Source organism: Camellia sinensis, chromosome 2 (assembly GCF_055761805.1).
Source record: "Camellia sinensis isolate YWXY chromosome 2, ASM5576180v1, whole genome shotgun sequence".
Lineage (NCBI taxonomy): Eukaryota > Viridiplantae > Streptophyta > Magnoliopsida > Ericales > Theaceae > Camellia > Camellia sinensis.
The window spans coordinates 205243374-205264346 of record NC_138962.1 but is presented as its reverse complement, the minus strand read 5'-3'; the positions used below and the strand labels follow the sequence as shown (position 1 = coordinate 205264346).

The window sequence follows — 20973 nt, the reverse complement described above, 5'->3', positions numbered from 1 at the left end:
CGTTAATTCGTTGCATCAACGATTCCATGGTTGTGGGCTGGTGCATCGTGAGGGAGTCTCACAATCTATGTCCAACTAGTAAACCTTGCTTGTATTGGGCGATTGCCAAATTAGTGAGGCAATCGAGGATCTCATTGTAGGTCTCCCAATACTTGGCATTGTATGCCTTCAAAGAACTGCCTGATTCCATCTTAATACCTAGGAAGTAGTCGACCTCCTTCGGTGTTCTAGTATTGGTCTTGAATCTAGTGACGAAGGCTTCCACAAGTTGCTGCCACCCCTAGATACTCCCCTCCAGGAGCCTTTCGAACCACTTCAAGCCCAACTCTCCCAAACTTACTAGGAATATGAGACACATCAAGGCATCATTGGGCCGATGGCCTACCATTACTTGCCAATAATGACTAATGTGCATGTACGAATCGGTGTTGCCATCATAGAGCGTGAACTTAGGTTGATAGAATCCGGTCGGGAGAAGCGTGCTCTTAATCTCTAGAGACAGCGGGGTGGCGGTGAGTCTTGCCAAGTCTCTGTCCATCAGTGCTGGAGCCACCGTTCTGGGTGGCGGCATGGCCACTTCCTCACTGCAACAGATTCTGGGACTTAGCCTTTGCAGTGCCTGCCCTCTTTGGGCCTCTCTGCGATGTGTTCATTCCTTCAAGACGTCCCTTAAGTCCTCCGAATTGGCGGACTAAGAGTATCTCAACGTCGTCGACGGACGTGAGGGACAGTAGTTGTTGTCACACATGCAAGATTTCTCTATCGATGGGTCGGAATTGCCAACGCCGTAGCTCCTGGTGATGGAGAGAGAAGGTGTCTCCCGTTGGTGCTAGCTGCCTGAGCGACGGGGTTGGGTGCGCTCTCTGTGGTTTCCCACTCCAGCAACACCCTTCCCCTTGATTTGTCGTTTCAACGTCTCCATTTCAGCCGCCATCTTCCCAATGAGGGCATCCTGGTCTTTGAGTTTGTGCTTCATGCTTTGAGTATACAATTCTCCTCACCGCTGGCGCCCCTCAGGACTCTGTGAATGGTCAGTGCTCCTAGGACTTTTGTCTCATGCATCTCTAGGTAGCCCTCTAAAGGAGGTCTCTAGACCTGCTATGCTCGTAATGGCAGGAGGGCCATCTCTTCTCCAGATTGACTATGGAGTGATACCGTCGACGACGGACAGTAGTGTTTCGCCGATGTTCGCCATGGAAAACAGCCCAAAAAGCTTGTAGAGCAAGGTTTGTCTGTCAAAGAAATTCCCACAGACGGCACCAATTGTACGGGAGAGAAATATTTGCCTTGCTCCATACCTCCTTGCTACCAAGCTCATCGCACTCTGTTAGAACTCCGTCACACTGTAAACAAAATGAAGGTGAGCTACTCGGCGGGTGGTTTTTTTGAAAAACCCTTCCGACGGCCAAGTTAGCATTTTTAGAAAAGAGAGAAGACAGAGCACTGTAGAAAGAGAGAGTTGCACAAAATTGCTTACCTCCAACATCTGCATGCTCCTCTTTTTCAAGGCTGGCCATGTAGTCTCAGAGATTGTGGGCGCACTACCTTTGTTGTCCTTCTTTAGACAGGCAGATGTGCTCCCCTCTACATTTCTTACACGTGTAGAGACCAAAACTACCAAACAGTATTTATCGTACCGCCAAACGGTATTGACGCATACCAGGAGTAGATTCCTCTCTTCTCGTTATTGGTCCACATAGAATACTGGACCAAGCTATCACTTGGATCAAACCCAGAACACTGTCTCTAAACGCTCCACTACCGAGCTGATCCAGAACGGCCATCAAGTCGTAGCACAGCCATGGCACACTGCGTGTTCTACGTGGACGCACTACGCCGCACCTGACCTGGCCGACCTGGTAACGTTGAAATGATCCTTTGGAACCATGATGCCAAGAAATGGCCCGACGCAGATCCAGGTTCTGTACCACGATAGGCCGACCGAGATAATTCCACGCAGCACCAAACTCCGAGTTGTCGCCGCTTGGCCCAGCGCATGTTCCTTTGGCTCAGCCCAACACCATGTCCCGTGTTGGCGTAGTTCGGCCCAACACCATATCCTATGTTGGGGTAAATCGGCCCACTATTCAACACAAATCTTCCTCTCAATCAGTTGTCTAGATATAGTTTCTATAATTTTCTTTCGATTGAATGTGTTTCGAGAGAGGCCATAACCCGTGAGGAAGAATTTTGGATTGTTGGGTTGGTGGGAAAAGTGCATACATGAATAGGTATAACATGACATTTGAGATGATTAAGAGAGGAGTGACCCATGGCTCTATAGGTGCATGGATTGGATTTTTTTTTCTCTTACTTCTAAACCAGTAAATATAGAAATCTTAGTAGAAATTTTTGTTAAACAAAAATGGAAACCTTTAGAAACCTGCTAGAAATCTGATTGAATATTTCACCAATTCTAAATTTAAACGAACAGGAAATTTAGAAATCGCTGTAGAAATTTCTGTCAAACAAAAATGGAAATCTTTAAAAACCTACTAAAAATTTGATTGAATACTTCCTTGATTCTAAATTTTGGAGTATTTATTAAAAAAAATTGACTTATTTCTAATTATATATTTCCAAAAACGTTTTCAAAATATACATAATAGTTTCCAAGAACTTTCTACATGTCTGGTTGAAATTTCTTAAATCACTCTCCAAGGACATTTTTTAAACATGTTCAAAAGAATTTATATATGTACACATATATATTTCACCAATCTCTCAACAAAAATTCACAAAAAACTTCAATAAGTTTCTTAGTAGTTTCTGCAATGTTTTTATAACTTCAGTTTTTTTTTTTTTTTTTTTTCTGAAAAAGTTACTCTAAATTTTCGAAAGAATCATATTTCTCTTGCCAAATTGAGTTCCTCGGACTTGTTTAGGGATGTGTTTGGATCAAGAATTTTGAGTGAGAATTTGTGAAGGGAAATGAAAAATCGAAGGGAAAAATTTAAGGTTGGGAGTGGAAGCAGAAACGAGACCCCTGTAGGAGCCTTTACGTTTGGGAGCAGGAGTGACGTTCCCATTAGAGTTTTCTACTACTAAGTACATAACTCAATGAAAATCAAATCAAGGAATGTCTTTTAGAGGATGAGTAATTATCCTGTCTTCCGAAAATTTTAGATTAGCGGGTGTGCCCAATCAATATTAGGAGGCTAAAATATAATTACATGGCCCAAAAAATAAGAAAATAATGGAGAAATCACAAGATACCATTGGACTGGCATATAGCCACGTGGTGTTCCGGACTTATGTGATAATTTCCAGACACATAGAGGCCTGTTTGGAGGCGAAGAATTGTACAAGGCACTAGATACCTTTTAGGGCAAATTACATATACCTCCCTCGAGGTTTAACTAAATTACAGATACCCCCTTGAGGTTTCGGAAATTACATCCCGCCCCCTGAGGTTTGTATTTTCATAACAATTTGCCCCCTGAGGTTTATATTTCATAACAAATTACCCCCTAATTTCTTATGCAAATATAGCATTTAGGGGGGAATTCGTAATTTCTCAAACCTCAGGGGTATCTGTAATTTAGCCAAACCTCGAGGGGGTATATGTAATTTTCCCATACTTTTTTTTTTATGCAGACTTGTTAGTGTGCCTAGTGGTTATCTCCAAACAAGGACACACCTACCTACTGTGGTTAAACCATTATCATCTCTGTGATATATGCATATATATATATATATATATAAATTCAGGGCAATAAATATTCTCTACTTATTTTTCTATTTCCAACTACATTTACAGTCTCATCACAATTGCATCTTGGAGAATTGGCACCAAAGATTGGCAAAATTTCATAACATCCCAAAAACTCGTGCATTTACGTGAATAGTTTACATCAGAAATCATTGTTTCTTTTGGCTCTATGTAGACCTTGGATTTACATAAATAAAAGCACTGAAAACATAATGGTTCACTAACATGATATTAGTTCTTTCAGTTGAACACAAAATCTAATCGCATAGTACCAGACACAACTCTCTCATATAGAGGTGGGACCTCCCTCATTGTTATCGGTTTTTGTCGTCTTAGATTTTTTCTTAGTTTTTACATTTCGGCATTTTTGAAACCTGTTCTTGGAACTGCAGAGAGATGAAGACCTCCATTGATGTGAAGTGTGAACATGGTTTTATAAGTCACATTTTTGGTTTCATCGGCTAACTTGAACCGGAAGAATTGGAGAAGAGCAGTTGACATAATCTTCATTTGGCGATAAGCAAAGTCTTTCCCTAAGCAGATCCTAGGACCTGCCTGCAAATCACAAACACAACCACAAATATTTGGTAAGGGCATGTTCAATTTACAATTTCTTCCTTTTATATTTACAAAAATTTTGAAAATTGTGTAATAAAAAATGCGTTGGAAATCTATTTTCATTTTCAAAAAATTATAAACAATTTAAAAAATTGACTACACTCTTTTAACCACACAAAAAAACAAAAAACAAAAAAAGGAGTTGGTTTCACTTGTTTAGTTTCATAAACAGAAACCATCTCCATTGACAATCTCCTCTAGTTGACATATTACCTTCGGCCACCATCTCCAACTAGAAACACCTCTGAACACCACCTCTTGTTGAAAACCACCTCCCGTCATAAACTACCTCTAGTCACTCAGCAACCAGCAACCACCTTTTGCTACTACCTCCCTTCGACAACCACCTCAGACCACCCCTCTTACTTGTTTTTAAAACATGTTTAAACTTAACATGTTCATATTTTTGTTTTTACCAGAAATAAATATAAGCATGTATAATCTTTTCTGTAAACAAAAAAAAAAAAAAAGTAAACTGTAAACGCACATGAAATGCAATGAATTTGAATGGTGATTCAGGTTGGAAAACACCATTGTTGAGCCATCTTTCAGGTCGGAAATCTTCTGCATCATCTCCCCAAATGTAAGGCATCCTGCCCATGGCATAGGACATGTAGTAAACCCCATCTCCCTTTTTCAGTTTAAATCCATCGGGAAGAATGTCATCTGTTTCTGCACACCTCCCATCCTTAAAAAGTACAAGTATACACAGCACAGAGTACAAGTCAATATCACCATTGTGTAAAACTGAAAAGATAGAGCTAATGAGGCAAAAATGGCAGAACAGAACCATCAGAATGGAAAAGAAATTTATGTTAGTCAGTTGTAATCGTCATGTGAAAGGACAGTTTGGTCTAACAGTAAGACTTGTCGTTAGCATCCTTAGGCTATGTTTGATTGTCGAATTAAGTTGGGTGGCATTATTGCCTGATCATGAAACTTCCAGTATGTGATGTGCAACCTTGAAAATTACCAAGAAAACAAAAACTAAATTATAGAATTATCCATAAACTCAATCCATTCATGAAAGAAAACCACCCACTGCTCATCAAAACTCAATCCCTAATCTAAAATATATGTGGTTTTGACATTTATTGCAGTATTGAATCCCAAAAATCACCCAAGTCTCCTACTTTAACCGGGTCAAAGTGGACCCAAATACAAATACTGGGTCAGACCTATCAACCCGAACAAGTGATAAGCATCATCTGGGTTGAATTCAAGACACCCACAGTCCAAAAATTTGAAACACCAAGAAAAACAAAGAAATTATCATGCAATACAATTATCTACAAACACATATATATATATATATATATATTGTTTTGAAGAACAAACAAAGAAATCTCTGAGGTTTCGGGGATAATTTACCAAAGGGACAGCAGGATATAGTCTTAATGTCTCTGTCAATGCTGAGTGAAGGTAATGCATTTTCTCAAGTACTTCATCGGTTAAACTTGTGGTGAAATCATCGGTGCTAGAACCATACCCCTGACTACTGGTAACTTCTTTCACTTCGCGTGCAATTTTTTCCTGTATCAGTGGATTCCTGCATAGAAGGTAAAAGAACCACGAAAGAGTGTTTGCAGAGGTGTCTTTGCCAGCAATCATAAAATTTAGGATTATATCTCTTAGATATTGATCGTTCATCCCTTCTGGATCCTTCTTGCTCTCCTCCAGAAACCTCGAGAGTATGTCCTCCTTGCCATTCTTGTGATCATGAAACAGTAATAACTAAATCAGTAACCAAAAGCATGAAGCTACTATAAAATTAGTACTCACTAACCGTGAGGGTGATTAGCACATTTCATGAATTCAAAGTCATTTCATTAAAACCTAAAATATTTGGATTTAGAAACCAAATCATCTAGAACTAACCCATTGCAAACAAGCCTCTACTATAAATGATAGTGTTGTATAGTCCTTAAAATTTTCTGATATTGTTGCCATCTCAACCATTGATTAGAGGTTGAATCAATCATTAGAAGAATAATTAGGCCAAAAAGGATGATGCATTTTGGAAAAATGAAACTTCTATCAGAAAGAAGCAAGTGAAAGACTTTCATAAAAGTTCTTGTAGAATCAAGAATGAAGTTTTGGTTTTGTACATGCCCGATCATGAATTAATAACTACATCTAATTCCCATAATAATAATAATAATAATAATAATAATAATAATCTTAATTGCTTTGAATTTTCTATCTTTGGAATGGAATATTTTTATCTCCATGAATAGGATTTTGGATTATAACTTCATTTCATGATATGATTCAAATGCTATGAAGTCAAAAGAAGCACCAAAAAAAATAGAATGTTTATTATAATTGTTGAATCTAAATTTTTTTTTTAAAATCTTTTTTAATAAAAGGAACTTTTTAGAAAAATCTTAATTCAAAATGGATTTGTCTAAATCCCGAAATTAAGCATTCAATTTTTTTCCCCAAAAATAGTAAATTTTATAATTTGGAGACCAAAATGGTAGAATTTGCCCAAAACCCAAGTCACTGCGACATAGTAAGTTGTACAACTGTTTCAGATCGAATATGGGTGTTTCAGGTTTCATACGACAACTTTAGAAAATTGCCATTAGCATTTTGTCATCAAACAATCAAACTGCTCCATAAACTTGATGTCAATCACTGTACCGTCTAGAACTAGTAATAATAAAAATGGCAGTACTAACACTCACACAGTCCTGTTGCATTTCTAGCTGTTTCCTCTTGGTCCTGATTAAATTGTGCGTGAAATTGTTGATGAGTTTGACATTCTTCTGAAGGGAAGCTTCGGATCCAATGTTGAGGAACTTTTTCAGCTTCCAAAATGGATCGACGTAGCGCCAATAGACCAACGCGTTTGAATCATCAAAGGCCTTGATGAAATCACTACCCTCTTTGCTTGATCCTTCAAGGCAATTCAATTCCACTCCAAAACCTACTTTGAACATGGAGTCTAAGGTACATTTCATTAGCAAATCCTGCAAGAACACATTTAGATTTCATTTCAAGGCTTAATCATTACTGGAAAGTATGGTGCAGGAATGTTTCAGCTAACTGCATAGATTAGCTCCACTGATATCTTTGAGCTCTGCTTTTTGTTTTTTGTTGGCTCAAAAATCTTTGAAACAATATAATGGTGTCAGAAAAACGGCAACCCAACGCATGAGGCTACTGGTAAAGCGGGTTTTGTGTAAGACAAAATTTTGATCATCAAAATGCTCTGCTGACTTTTCACTTGGATGAAATAATACTCTTGAATCATATTGTGGACCTTGATTGTCAAAATAGTTCATATGTAATATACTCTTCCTACAGAGCTCTACTCTCTATGCCTAAAGATAAAAATTATCATGCTATTTATTGTGGGTGCATCTCGAATTTGATGCAGTATCTGTGTTCGTGTTTATTTTGATCCGGTTTGCTATTTTCGAATCCTTTTATTGTGGTTGCATCTCTACCTTTGTAATGAAACTCCTATATCGTTCTTGAGTCATGGACGGAGACTTACTACCGAATTACGTAAATCTTTGTGTGCTTGTGCGTTTGTTATGCTTCAGTTTTTTCTTTGCCGTAATAGTTTTGAAACTAGCATCATTTGTAAAGATAAAATTCACACAATAATCACTTAGTTTACTGTTTTCATTTTTTATTTTTTGTCATCAAAGTGATGGTGTTTTCTAACTTCTCATTGTTTTTGTTTTCCAAAAACACAAAAAACAAAAACAATTCATTTTTGGACTGCTTAATGGTTTCAAATCACTTACTTGAACATCAAAAACCTGGTTGGCCACCGACAATTCGAAAACAGTTTTAACCAATTTGGCAGCATTTTTTCTGAAAACATCACAGCTGAAATCCCTCAACACCCTAGTAGAGAACTCAAAGCTTGCAAGCTTCCTCTGCTGCTTCCACTTCTCACCATCCACTGCAAAAATCCCTTGGCCAAACAAGTCCTGCATGATATCTTGGTTATACTTGCCTTTGGAATATTTCTCAAAGTTGGTTTTGAGTGTGTGCTCAATGTTTCTTATATCAGTTGTGTATATTTCACTTTGGTCTGGGGCGAGAAGCCGAAAAGTCCGGCAAGTTTTGGCAAGGTCTGTTTGGTAGTCATAGAGTTTGTTGAAGTAGAAGAGCTGATGAAATACAGTTCCAGTCACAGGATGGTATTTTGGGCTTTTTATTGATTTGCCAATGAAGATTTTTAGGGTTAGAGATGAGAAGGCAAGGAAGAGAAGTGTTAGTGCAGTTGCTATGAAGGTGAAGATGGCATAGAGGAAGTCCATCTTTGTGTGAGGTTTGTGAAGAGGGGAGACTGATCATATCATGGACTTCATGGACATATATAGAGCATTGCTAGAAACATGAATAATCTGAGGTAAGACAAGAGCATGTTTGTTTTCGTGTTCTAATTTTGTATTTTTTTTAAATACAGAATCGATTACAGAATTGATTACTGGAAATATAAGTATAGTGATTTAAGTGAAGCAATTTCTTTAGTAACGGACTACATGTATGTGATTATTATTATTTTTTGTGGTTGATTATATGTTGGTAGAATTTTTTTATAGATATATGCAGATCCGAATGAAGAAGTGGAAAAACTAGTTCCATTTGCACTTGGGTATTTTTTTGAAGAATCATTGATATATACTATTAATTTTGTGATTGGTTGTATTTAAATATATGCATATAGGAGCCAATAATTTTAAAACTATTTCCATTGGGAAGGTGGGATAGAGATGAAGGTAGCTGTGTGAGTGGGAATGACGTTTGTTTTATATATTCAGTGGTACTATATGTATTAATTAGTGTACCAACTACTATTATGATATTATTATTAATGACATTTATCATACATGTTACAAATATCTAAAATCATATAAATAATATCATATCATTAGTTAGTACACGAATATATACCTTAATTGAAACATATAGCCTTTGCCGTCAGGTGATTGTCTGTATTCCTATATGTCAACAGGGACGGACAGTCCTAGGTGAAATCAATGAAAGTGAAATGGCACATGAATTCAATGGAAATTTGGGAAGAATCAAATGTACACAATTATATCTTGTTTGGTCTTTTAAAAAATAAATTATTTTAATGTTTCGATCGCATCACATCCAAATCACAACGGAGTAATCTTAATGTCACACCAAAATCCACACATACACAAGAGAAAAAAAAAAGCCTTTGTCATCGCGGGATTTGAAAAAAATTAGATGTATACAATCAAATCTCGTTTGGGCTTGACGACAGACTATTCTGGCCTTGTTTGGTATAGTTTTTTTTCAACTTATTTCAACTTTCAGCTTAATTTAAGTTATTTTAATGTGTTTGGTTTAGCTTAACAATGCAGCTTATAGCTTTTTGTAGGTCAAAAATCAGCTTATTCTTTGAGTGGGGTAAGAGAAGCTTAATTTATAAGTCAGAAATCAGCTTATATTCATACTTATAAGTTATAAGCTGTTAAGGTATAAGTTATAAGTACTTTCTCACAACTCTACCAAACAGGGCCTCTATATGTTTGAAGAAATACCAAACCCTGCTTGGGCTGTTTGGGGTGAGGCTATATTTATATGTTTCAAACTATTTCATTTGGCACCGGCTTATGAATATGCCAAATGAATTAGATGTTTTTAGGTGATTTATTTTATAAACTAATTTCTTAACAAATTTCGAAGAAAATTAACGGAAAATTATTTGATTGGTGATGGGATTGTTCATGGTGCATCATTTCTCATAGTCAATGTCAAGCTTTTTAAGGGTAAATTAATTCAAACATTTCAATATAATTTACATATATATAGTCATATGCCCACTGGAATAAACTTTCAATGATGTGAAAGCCATTTTGTCAGGAGATACTGTCATCTATGTTAAGACCATGGTATTTTGGAAGACATTCAAAGATCAGAACCGTTGAAAATTAGTGGGCAGACTCATGTTGACTTTAAGGCCTACTTTGGTCTTGGCATTTTTATGTCTTTTTAGTTTTTTTTAGAAGTTTTAAAAAATTTTGTTTATTTTTATTTTTTAAAAAATACTTTTCAGAAAATTATATTTTTTTATTTTTCGTATTTTTTTGTTTTTATTTGAATTTTTTTAATATTTTAAGCAATTTTTTTACTTTTTAAACACACCTAACGTAAATACACCTAAAAAATAAAAAAATTATAAAAAAAATCTTTTAAAAATTTACTAAATACAAAAAATATAAAAAAAATACAAGAATTCAGTATATTTTTTGTATTTTTATGTATTTATTAATTTTTTAAAATATTTTTTCACAAATTTTTTACTTTTTAGATACATCTAACTAATGTGCATCTAAAAAAGTAAAAAAAATGTTTAAAATTTAAAAAATATTCACTAAAAACAAAAGAATACGAAAACCCAAAAACTCAATTTTTAAAAACTTAATTCAGAAAACTCAAACTAAACACACTGAATGTGTTTAAAAAATCACAATGATACTTTTTGGTGAGTGAAAAAATTATTATGACATTTAATATATTTTTTTTTTTTGGACTGATGGTAAATAATTTTTTAAACCAGAAAAATGACTTTTTTTAATAGATCCCAAACGTGACTTATGGGTTTTAAATTTCGATGTATGACTTCATGGAATAACTTATAGGCTACGATAGAAGTCTTTTTCCTGTGATTATTCAAATATATCTTTTTTTTTTAAATATATTCATAATTCAATTGCTTTGTCATTCAAACCAATAACCTTCCGTTTTGTGTTTGATTTAAATTACTCATACTCTCATTCAGGCCTCGTTTGGGAATAGGTTAATTTAGTAATTTTTTGATTATTTGGCTAAAAAAGTAGGTAAGAAAAACTTATATGTTTGGAATGACTTTTTGGCTAATTACGAAAAGATGTGCAAAAAGTAGAGAGAAAAGAGAATCTTTGACTTTTTGGTATGAGTTGTTAGCTTTTTGGCTAAAAGAGTAACTTTTTGACTTTTTGACTAAAAAGGTAAGTCCCCAAACGGGCCTGAGTATGCATAATTCAATTGCTTTGTCAGTAAACCAAATCCTTAAAATTATTTTGATAAAGAATACTACTTTTCTCAAAAATTGACTAAACTAATTAGAACCTTTGACTTAGTAATTATGTAGCACTATTTCATATTACAAATTTAGCTTCTATAAAAAAGAGTTTGATATGTTTTGTGGTATTTATTTTTTTCCCCAATATGAGGGTTGTGTATATAGTTGTTTGTTTTTTTCTCTAGTTTGAGTTTGGTGACTATTGGATTTTCTACCCAATATGAGGGTTGTATATATAATTGTTTATTTCTTTTCTAATTTGAGTTTGGTGACTATTGTGTTTTCTAACTAATTTTCCTGTTGTTGGACTTTATTTATCTAGTTTGATATAATATTTTTCATATTTATAAATTTTTTCACTGATTGAGAAAAAAATATAATGTATATATATATAAATCAATTAAATTGTACAGTTATCATGTTGTGGGCTCACTTTAAAAATTTAAATCATTCCTCTTTTATGTCCCACTAAGATGTATGATTAAATATCAATAACTACGTGATCGAATCACGTTTATTTTTAAAAAATGATTAGTTTTGATTATAGACCATCTATTTATTTTAAGACAAATCTAATTTTCTTACAGGAATAATCATCTTGGTAGGGCTTACAAGTGATAGCACTACAAGAAAAGTGGGCTCAAAAGACGGAACCTTTTGCGCGGCACATTTGCCATCGCAAAAAATGACTTTTTGCGACGGCACAACTTACCGTCACAAAAAAAGTGACTTTTTGAGACAGTACAATTTACCGTCGCAAAAAATGTAATCTTTTGAGACGGCACAACTTACCGTCGCAAAAAATGTGAGTTTTTGAAATGACACAGCTTGCCGTCGCCAAAAAATGTAACTTTTTGAGACGGCACAGCTTGTCGTCGCAAAAAATGTGACCTTTCGAGACGGCACAACTTGTCGTCGCCAAAAAATGTGACTTTTTGAGACGGCACAGCTTGCCGTCGCAAAAAATGTGACCTTTTGAGACAGCACAACTTGCCGTCGCAAAAAAATTTGACTTTTTTAGGCGGCACAACTTACCGTCGCAAAAAAATAGAGTATTTGCGACGGCATAAAATGCTGTCGTGAAAAAATAGAGTATTTGCGACGGCAGAAATTGCTGTCGCAAAAAAATAGAGTTTTTGCGACGGTACCAGCTGTAGTCGCAAAAAACAAAGAAAAAAGTTTTTTGCAACCGTAATAGGTACCGTTGCACACAAAAAAAAAAGTAAAAAAAAAAAAATATATATATATATATATATTGTGGCTTTGAGACAGCTTCATATATATATAGTCACAAAATGGTTTAAATAAATGCAACGGTATTTTTCTGTCACAAAAAAAAAAAAAAAAAAAAACGACGTCGTCTTACTCTTTTGAACATTTATCTTTTCACCCATTTTTTCATCTTCCTATCTCTCTGTCTCTGTCTCTGTCTCTCTTCTATCTCTCTCTCTATCTCTCTCTCTCTCTCTCTCTCTCACTTATCACTCTTCACTCTTCTCTGTTTGTCTGTCTCTCTCTTTCTCTCTGTGTCTCTGTCTCTCTTCTTTTTCTCTCTCTCACTCATCACTCTTCTATGTCTGTCTGTCTGTCTCTTTCTCTCTATGTTTCTCGTCCATCTCTCTTCTGTTTATCTCTCTCATCTCTCTTCTCTCTCTGTCTCTCTTCTCTCTCTCTTCTCTTTATCTCTCTCGCTCATCTCTCTCTGTCTCTCTCTCGTTTATCTTTTTTCGCTCTTTTTTTTTTCTCTCTCTCTCTCTTTGTCTATATCTTTTCACTCATTTTTTCATCTTCCTCTCTCTCTTCTCTTTCTCTCTCTCACTCATCACTCTTTTCTCTCTATCTATCTATCTGTGTGTGTGTGTCTTTCACTCATCTATCTATTCTCTCATCTCTTTTCTCTCTCTGTCTCTTTCGTTCATCTCTCTTCTCTCTCTGTCTCTCTTACTTATCTCTCTTCTTTCTATCTCTCTCTCTGTCTCTCTCGTTCATCTCTCTTCTCTCTATGTCTCTCTCGTTCATCTCTCTTCTTTCTATCTCTCTTTCTCTGTCTCTCTCATTCATATCTCATCTATCTCTGTCTCTCTCGTTCATCTCTCTCCTCTCTATCTCTCTCTCCGTCTCTCTCGTTCATCTCTCTTCTCTCTATGTCTCTCTCGCTCATCTCTCTTCTTTCTATCTCTCTCTCTGTTTCTCTCGTTCATTTCTCTTCTCTCTTTGTCTCTTTTTCTGTCTCCCACTCTCTATCTCTTTATCTTTTTGTCTCTCTCTTTCTCTCCCCCATTATGTTCGTGTTGCTCACTCTCCCCCTTCCGTCTTCTCTATTTACTGAGCTCCCTCTCGATTTATCTATCCACTACAAGAAAATGTACTTTTAGCGACCACTTTGTCTCTCTCTCGCTCATCACTCTGTCTCTGTCTCTCTCTCTCTCTTCTCTATCTGTCTCTCACTCATCTCTCTCTCTCTCTCACCACCCATCTCCTTTACCACCTTCTCCACTACTGCAAACGCCATTCCACTACCACCATTACTACCACTATCGCCACTTCACCTCTACGACTACCATTATTACTACTACCATTGCCACCACTCCACTACCACCACCATCACTACTGCCACTACTACTACCATTACCTCTCATTCACCCCTGCCACTCCATCTACTTTACCACTACCACAACTTCACCACTAATCTCCTTCGTCATCGCCATCACCACTACCACCGCTATCATCTTTTATCCACCACCTTCACCACTATTGTCGCTCCCTCTCCTCTACCACAAAAAATTAGTTCATGATTTTTAATAACAAAAAAAAAATGGACCGCAGAAAAATATTTTTCATTGACCACAGAAAATTAACTTTTATTTTAGTAGAAAATATTTTTCATTAAAATATTACTCCTACTTCTACCAAATAAAAAATAATAATATTTTTTTTCATTAAAATAAAAATGAAACAAATAAATTTTCAATCTTAGTAACTAAAAAAAAAAGAAATTTTTTGTAAAAAATTCATTAACTACAAAAATATATATATTTTAATAAAAAATAAAATTTTTTGACGACGGCAACCCCTGTCGCAAAAAAAAAAAAAAAAAAAAAAAAATTAAATAACATTATTTTATTATTTAAATTTTATTTATGATCCTAAATAAATATATATATTTTTAATTTTTTATTCCCGTCCTTTTTTTTTCGATTCCCGCTCCATTTTTTTCCATCCCCCCCACCAAAAATCCCCAATCTCAAACCCAAAAATGCCATTCGAACCACCTGTCTCTCTCACAAATGGCGAAACCTCTGGTTCTCTCTCTCTCCTCTCTCAACTTCGACTACCCTCTCTTCCTTCCCTCTGACACCCGTCGTTTCTTCACCAACTTCGTTGACCAAGCCCTAATCTTTCACCAACCCCTCTCTCCCCTCCTCATGCTCTGCTTCCAGTTTGACTTCCGCGAATATCTCTATTTTTCTCACATCAACTCATGGATTCACTACGCCGTCAATCACAGCGCAGCTGAGCTCGATATTGACTTCTCTATCAATGGAGACTACCCACAATTTGGTCATTGTTTGCTTATATGTCTTCGATTTCTCTGCCCTAAGAAATAGCTGCGTTAGGGTTTTGAAACTCTGTGATGGTAACCTAATTTTACGGGGTAATTTGTCTGCCATGCAATTCGCATCAATTCAATCAGTGTATCTCAATCAGGTTTTCTTGACAGACAATGTGGTTTCAGATTTGAATTCGGTATGTTCGAATGCGGGTGGTTTTAGATTTGTACTCCGAATCTCCATTCGATTAGTATTGTTTGTTTTGAGATGGGAAGGTATTCTTTCAAGCAGACCCCAACTTTGGTTCAAGGGACGAAGAGAGGCATTACAAGTACTGGAGTAAGGTTGCGAGGTCATTCGGTGGTGTCAAGCATTTTGTAGTGTAAAATTGGTGGTTTAAAGTGAGTACCTTTGTCCCTCTTCTCTGAAATTATACTTGACACATGCATAAATACAAGTACATTTTGATATGCATTACATTTGAGACTAACTTGATAACAAGAAAAGGGAAAATTTGGTTTTTTCTTAGAATAATAATTTGTGACTGTTAAAACTCAAATGGTTTGAGGATGAGGCCCGGTAATTATTCGGCCTATTGCTTGTTTTCATCTTCGCTCATCTTTGACTATGGCAACCCCATAGAGACAATGTGATAATATTATCAACCAAGGGATTTGTAACAAAGTATGCTTTTAACTTGATTTGCTCAATTCAGATGAAAGTGTCTTTTACAGGTGGAAAATTTTGAGAAAATGTTCAGTCTATTGCAAACTGGATGAATGAGTTCCAGCCGATGAAGCTTAATATTGTTAGAATTGGGTATAGTAGTGGGCACGATCCTTCATTATGCTAATACTAAACTCTGTAATTGGTTAATGGATATTTTTTATGATGCAGGCATTACTGGACTAGTTTAGTTTGTGTGAACTGCATTGGTTTGTCCTGTTGTTCTTACTAGGAAAGAGTGAGATCGGCATGTTGTTTCAAGTGTGAGATTGTTTTTAGTTTGCATTAAAATCTTTGTAAAATGTAACCTTTGTTTTTTTGCTGCAACTTGCAGGCCCCCATAAGGAGTCTCTTACTGGTCATTATTTGGTCAGTTACTTTCTTTTGTCATGTTGGAGTCACATTGAAATCCATCAAAGATAGGATACCTGTTACTGAAAAAAACAAAATCGTTAATTTAAACTTGAACAGCTTGACAGATAAGTATTTATTACTAATATTATCTCATTTTCCTCTATTTTCTGGTTAATATTATCTCCTTTTCCTCTATTTTCTGGTTACATCTTCATATTTTGGCTTGTTACTCTTCACCGTTTTGGTAGTTCTTACTCACATTGCAATCACTTTATCCCCTAATATTGACGTCAAGTGTGGAGTCATGTATGGATAACCTTTTTATATCTTTAAATCTTATCTCTCAAAACATGCGATAAAAAAGCTTCAAATTTTCCGGACTCTAGGTAGTTGCAAAGCACCCTTCTTTTGTTCAAATTCTCCATGTACTAATACCCGTGAACTTTATGATACTAGGGGTATCAATGATATTCACACTTGGGTGTTCCATTTACTCCAACTATCTGCATGTGTCTTTTCATTATTATGATTCTTATTATTTGTTTGATAAAGACAATATATTTGCTTTATTATATCATCTCTTTCAATCACATTTGGGAATGGCACCTCAAAGAGGTAGTTTGTATTTTTCTCTTCCTTTATTGCTCATTCTGTCTTACAAAAGTCAAATTTATATTTCACATTGAAAGTAAAGATAGATACTTTGAAATGCTATCCATATGGTACTTCACTGAAGTTTTTAATCATTTCAGCTTCCATGAAATGCTATCCATACTCCTGTGTTTTTTTTTAAAAAAATATTTTTTATTATTATTTTTTTGGAGTTGTTTCTTTTGATTTGTGTTGACTGTGAGACAAGTATGTCTTAGAGAATGACTTGCAAGTGAGAACTTTTCTTATCGAACATGGGTTCGAAAAAATCAAAACCAAAGGGTTACAAGGTGTCAAAAAAGCATGTCTTACACACCATTATACCTGGTACGTATTACTATTGTCCCCATGTCATTTAGTAATCTATTTGACGACAATAAGGAAATTTCTTAATGTGCTGAATCAGGATGTGTTGATTGCAATTGAATGGAAAATATATTCTTATGGGAAAGGTTTTTAAAACCGCGGATCGTCTTTGCGGTGTACTTGGATGAGATGTTTGGTGGAGAGATATCTGTTTCCACGGTATTTCCTCTTTTTTTTGCTGTTGTTATCTAAAAAAATATAAGATAGCCTTCTGAAATTTGTAAGTGGTTTTGTTTCTTCAATTTAAATTTTCGTTTAAACTTGATCTGGGCTCACTGATTGATGTTTAAGGCCATTTAAATTTGAAATTATCATTGCGTTCATTAGAGACATTACAAATTGATCCCATCAAACGTGTTGTTGGGGGTTAAAATCTTCCTTGCTTGTTCCTAGGTCTTTTTTTTCATTTTTTTAATTGTCATCTTATTTAAAGGTTGTATATTTGAAGTGCGTTTGAAGTGATGCAATTTTCTCTTTTCCTATTCCCTTTCTACTAATTGTAATAGAAAAAAAGAAAAAAGAAAAAAAGAAAGTGCTTTTTATATCAATGTTTTGAAGATCAATGGCATAAAATTTTCATTTACGTGTTTTTAGGGTGGAACAAGAGGACAATTCTGTGAAGAAAGCACTTCAAAGTCATCTTCACCAAACCTCAAGAGCTCAGGCACTAGGAAAGAGGTAATTAAACACAGAATTTGCTATTACAATGACACGAAACCATCTTCACTAAACCTCAAAATGCACTTGAAAGTTTGGCCTTTGTAACGTGGCTTTTAGTTTCCTACAACATATATATTTTTTCTTCTCTAGCTTGTTCTTATCGTCTCAATTTTCTTACTACTTTCTCACAAACAATTCATCTTAACCAAATGCACGTGTGAAACTAAATTTTCTTTCATTCTTCATCATATTTTTCACTCTATTCAAACAGACCCTAAACAAATTATTGAAATCAGACAATAAATTTACATGTTTTCATAATTTAGGTAGCAAGCAGATTGATAGAAAAGAAAGAGGAACAATAATTCTATGGACACAGAATCACGGAACATTATGGTGAAGTGAACCTTTTCCGTGGCGTGTGTCTGATGTATATGACTATAGTATTCTATAATCCATTTTGTAATTAGTTATGTGCGGTGAAAAAAAAGACAAGAAGGGCCTTAATCAAGAACTTGTTTTAACATTGTGATAATATAATATGTAAAAAATAGTTAGACAAAATGGATAAAGTCCGATTCAATTGCAATAAAAAAAAACCTTAACATTTATGAATTGTCTCATATTTTATTTATCAGCAGGTTATAATTGACCAAAGCCATCGATTACCCCTTTTCTTGGTATCTCATTGTTGAATGCTCTAGGAATCTGAATATACTAATTAATCGTGCCATGTGATGACTTCAAATTTTTGTGCCCATTTTTTTCACCAAAAGAATATTGAATTTGTGTATTAAAAATTTGTTTGATTTGAATTCTTGTGATCTTAGGATCCCTAGGTCTTTAGAGCCCATCAACTCTATATAGATGTTTGAATCATTAGGCAAGTTTTAGATAAATTGATATAAGTAATTGAAGCATTAAATTGGAGGGTTATCTTTCCCAAGTGATTGATACCTCAAATTTTATTGCAGACCACAAAAGTAAAAATAGTTAAATATATTGTCTGTCCTTAAAATATGCCTTATGTTTCATTTTGGTTTATAATATTTCAATTATGTCAATTTAATTGATCTAAATGGTTCCAACTCTGTTTCTATCCAAATTTTATTTAAATTTCAACCAAAGTACCTCTTTTCGGTTATAAAATTTGAAAGGAAGGAGGTGTTTGGAGCATTTAAACACAAATTAGATAAGTTGTGGACTAAATTCTTTATTTAGCCGAAGTAAAAAAAGGTAAATGATGTCTTTCATTACATTTTTTTTTTTTTTTGGTGTTGAATTCTTTAACTTCTCATAAATTAAATTTGTTCTTCTTATATATACTCTAGTTCTTTTCTGGTTTGTGAGATTGTATGTTGGAAACTTGGAATATACATTTGAATTTACCATAATTGATTAACGTATATATAACATTTTTTTGTTCCTCTAGCATGATGAACTTGAATCAGCAAAAGCTGAGATGACAGAAGTGAGACAAGAAAATGCAAGATTAAAGATGATGTTAGAGCAAATAGAGAAGGATTAGCATGATGAACTTTTGTTTTTGTTATCTACGAAGAATGATGAGAAAAATATTTAATTTTGGTTTATGTTATTTTGAATTATGAACAAAATCATGTATTTAAACATTATATATGTATTATGGAACATTATGTAGTGAAATAATTTTGTTGATGTGTAATTATGAACGAAAGAATATTTTATTATGGAGAAATTGTTATTTTTATACAGGAATTTTTATATTATTATGTAATTATTATGGAGAAATTCTAATATTTTTAATAATTTTATCGCAGGATGTTTTTTCTTTTTTGTGACGGCACTACACTGTCGCAAAACAGAAAATTTTAATATTTTTATTGATTTTGTTATAGGTTTTATTTTTTGCGACGACACTAAATTATCGCAAAAAATAGAAATTTTATTATTTTTTTAATACTTTTTGCGACGGTAGTACACTGTCGCAAAAATAGAAATTTTCATATTTTTAATATTTTTTGCGGCGGCACCACACCGTTGCAAAAACAGTGTTCTTGATGTTGCAAAAAAAAACACTATTAGCGACGGCATTTTTTGTCATCTCAAATAACATTTTTAGCGACGGTAAAATAGTACCGTCACAAAAAGTCAAGAAATTTCAAACATTATTAGCGACTACAAAGTGCCGTCGCAAATGGCAAAAATGCCGTTGCAAAACATTAGCGACGGGACTGTGCCGTTACAAAAACTTTTTTGCAACGCCCCCAGTTGCGACCCCCATCTTGTCGTCGCAAAAAGTTTTTTGCGACGGCATTAAGAGTATTAGCGACAGTATTTTCCCATCGAAAAAAGTTGAAATTTTAGTAGTGTAGTTTGGATCACTAAGGTAGGCCCAAGCGAGGAAAGATGGTCCTTAACCCTTATATGAAACTATGGCTGAGATCCTTGAGGTCATTTTGATTTGCATAAGATTAGGCAAGATAATTTATTCCCAGATATTCAAGATTTTTTTGTCATTTACACTAAAGAGTTATCCCATCTACACTTTGGGGTGTGTGCAGTGTGGTTCGGATGGTTTAAAAGTAAAATTATAAACTAAATGGCAGATTGGCGGATTAGCGGATTGACAAATTGCAGTTTGGGCGGTTTTAAGCGAATTGAATAATATTTTAACCAATTATCAAATATTTGCATAATATATAATACTAATTTACATAATATTTTTTATATATGGAACACAAACTAATTTTATATAATATGTTTCATATATATAACTACTATTTTGTAACAATTTTCACATCTTAAATCTTTCTCACACTCATTTTTACTTTGATATTTCATTAGAGATTAAAAAATAAATATGTATTAACTACAGCAGAGCGGAGCGGTTTGAAAGGCAGATTATAAATTTGAAAGTTATTCTGTGGTTAGCAGATAGAACGGTGCGAATTGATACGGATCGATGCGATTTTAACAAATTACGTAGTATTTTACATAGTCTTATCTACATTCCCTCTATGCTATCCTACGTTATCTTGGCATACACAAGATAAAAAGGAATTACACTATAGAGGCCCAAGAAAAGTGTAGGCCTAAGTAAGTCTGCTCAGTCAAAACGAAGAAAATCCAAAACTAATAAAATCAACCAAACTGATCAAGTATATCAAATGAAATCGGACTCAAACCATAGATTGATCCTAACAAAAGGTTGATCGTCCGATCAAGGGATATTCGACGATCAATGATGATTGCAAGTTGGCCACTACTAAAGTGATCACTGACAAAAGGTC

General features: G+C 34.7%; 1 protein-coding gene and 2 long non-coding RNA genes across 5 annotated transcripts in view; 1 reads left to right on the top strand and 2 right to left on the bottom strand.

Annotated features, from left to right (window-relative positions):
• LOC145820565 (uncharacterized) overlaps positions 1–3313 on the bottom strand; it is a 125760-nt gene extending 122447 nt beyond the window's left edge. Inside the window, exon 1 of the long non-coding RNA XR_014362370.1 lies at positions 3253–3313. This is a non-coding gene — a long non-coding RNA (uncharacterized LOC145820565). The remainder of the gene's footprint in view (positions 1–3252) is intronic.
• A 465-nt stretch (positions 3314–3778) lies between these two features.
• Positions 3779–8861, bottom strand: LOC114275036 (cytochrome P450 704C1). Of its 2 annotated transcripts, none has more exons than XM_082916645.1 (5): positions 8092–8861; positions 7021–7305; positions 5702–6040; positions 4818–5018; positions 3779–4267 (listed from the first exon to the last, which is right to left on the bottom strand). In XM_082916645.1, exons 1-5 carry the CDS (start codon positions 8611–8613, stop codon positions 4064–4066), a joined length of 1551 nt encoding a protein of 516 aa, XP_082772771.1. In that variant the 5' UTR covers positions 8614–8861; the 3' UTR covers positions 3779–4063. The 2 variants fall into 2 exon arrangements, with proteins under 2 accessions (XP_082772771.1, XP_082772770.1); XM_082916644.1 differs by having other exon boundaries at positions 7015–7305; positions 8092–8707.
• Positions 8862–14634: 5773 nt separating this feature from the next.
• LOC114275064 (uncharacterized) lies at positions 14635–19430 on the top strand. 2 transcript variants are annotated; one of them, XR_014362369.1, is made up of 4 exons: positions 14635–15345; positions 17082–17200; positions 17636–17719; positions 19134–19430. It is a non-coding gene; the product is annotated as an uncharacterized LOC114275064 (long non-coding RNA). The 2 variants fall into 2 exon arrangements; XR_014362368.1 differs by lacking the exon at positions 14635–15345 and adding an exon at positions 15844–17002.
• The last annotated feature ends 1543 nt before the right edge of the window (positions 19431–20973 follow it).

What these genes read in the sequence shown, in the direction of transcription:
- LOC114275036 (XM_082916644.1), bottom strand. Translation starts at nt 8,613, where the DNA reads ATGGACTTCCTCTATGCCATCTTCACCTTCATAGCAACTGCACTAACA. An exon ending in ACCAGGTTTTTGATGTTCAA is followed by an intron (nt 7,306 to 8,091) that starts GTAAGTGATTTG and finishes GTGTTCTTGCAG; the next exon opens with GATTTGCTAATGAAATGTAC. An exon ending in TGCAACAGGACTGTGTGAGT is followed by an intron (nt 6,041 to 7,014) that starts GTTAGTACTGCC and finishes CATGATCACAAG; the next exon opens with AATGGCAAGGAGGACATACT.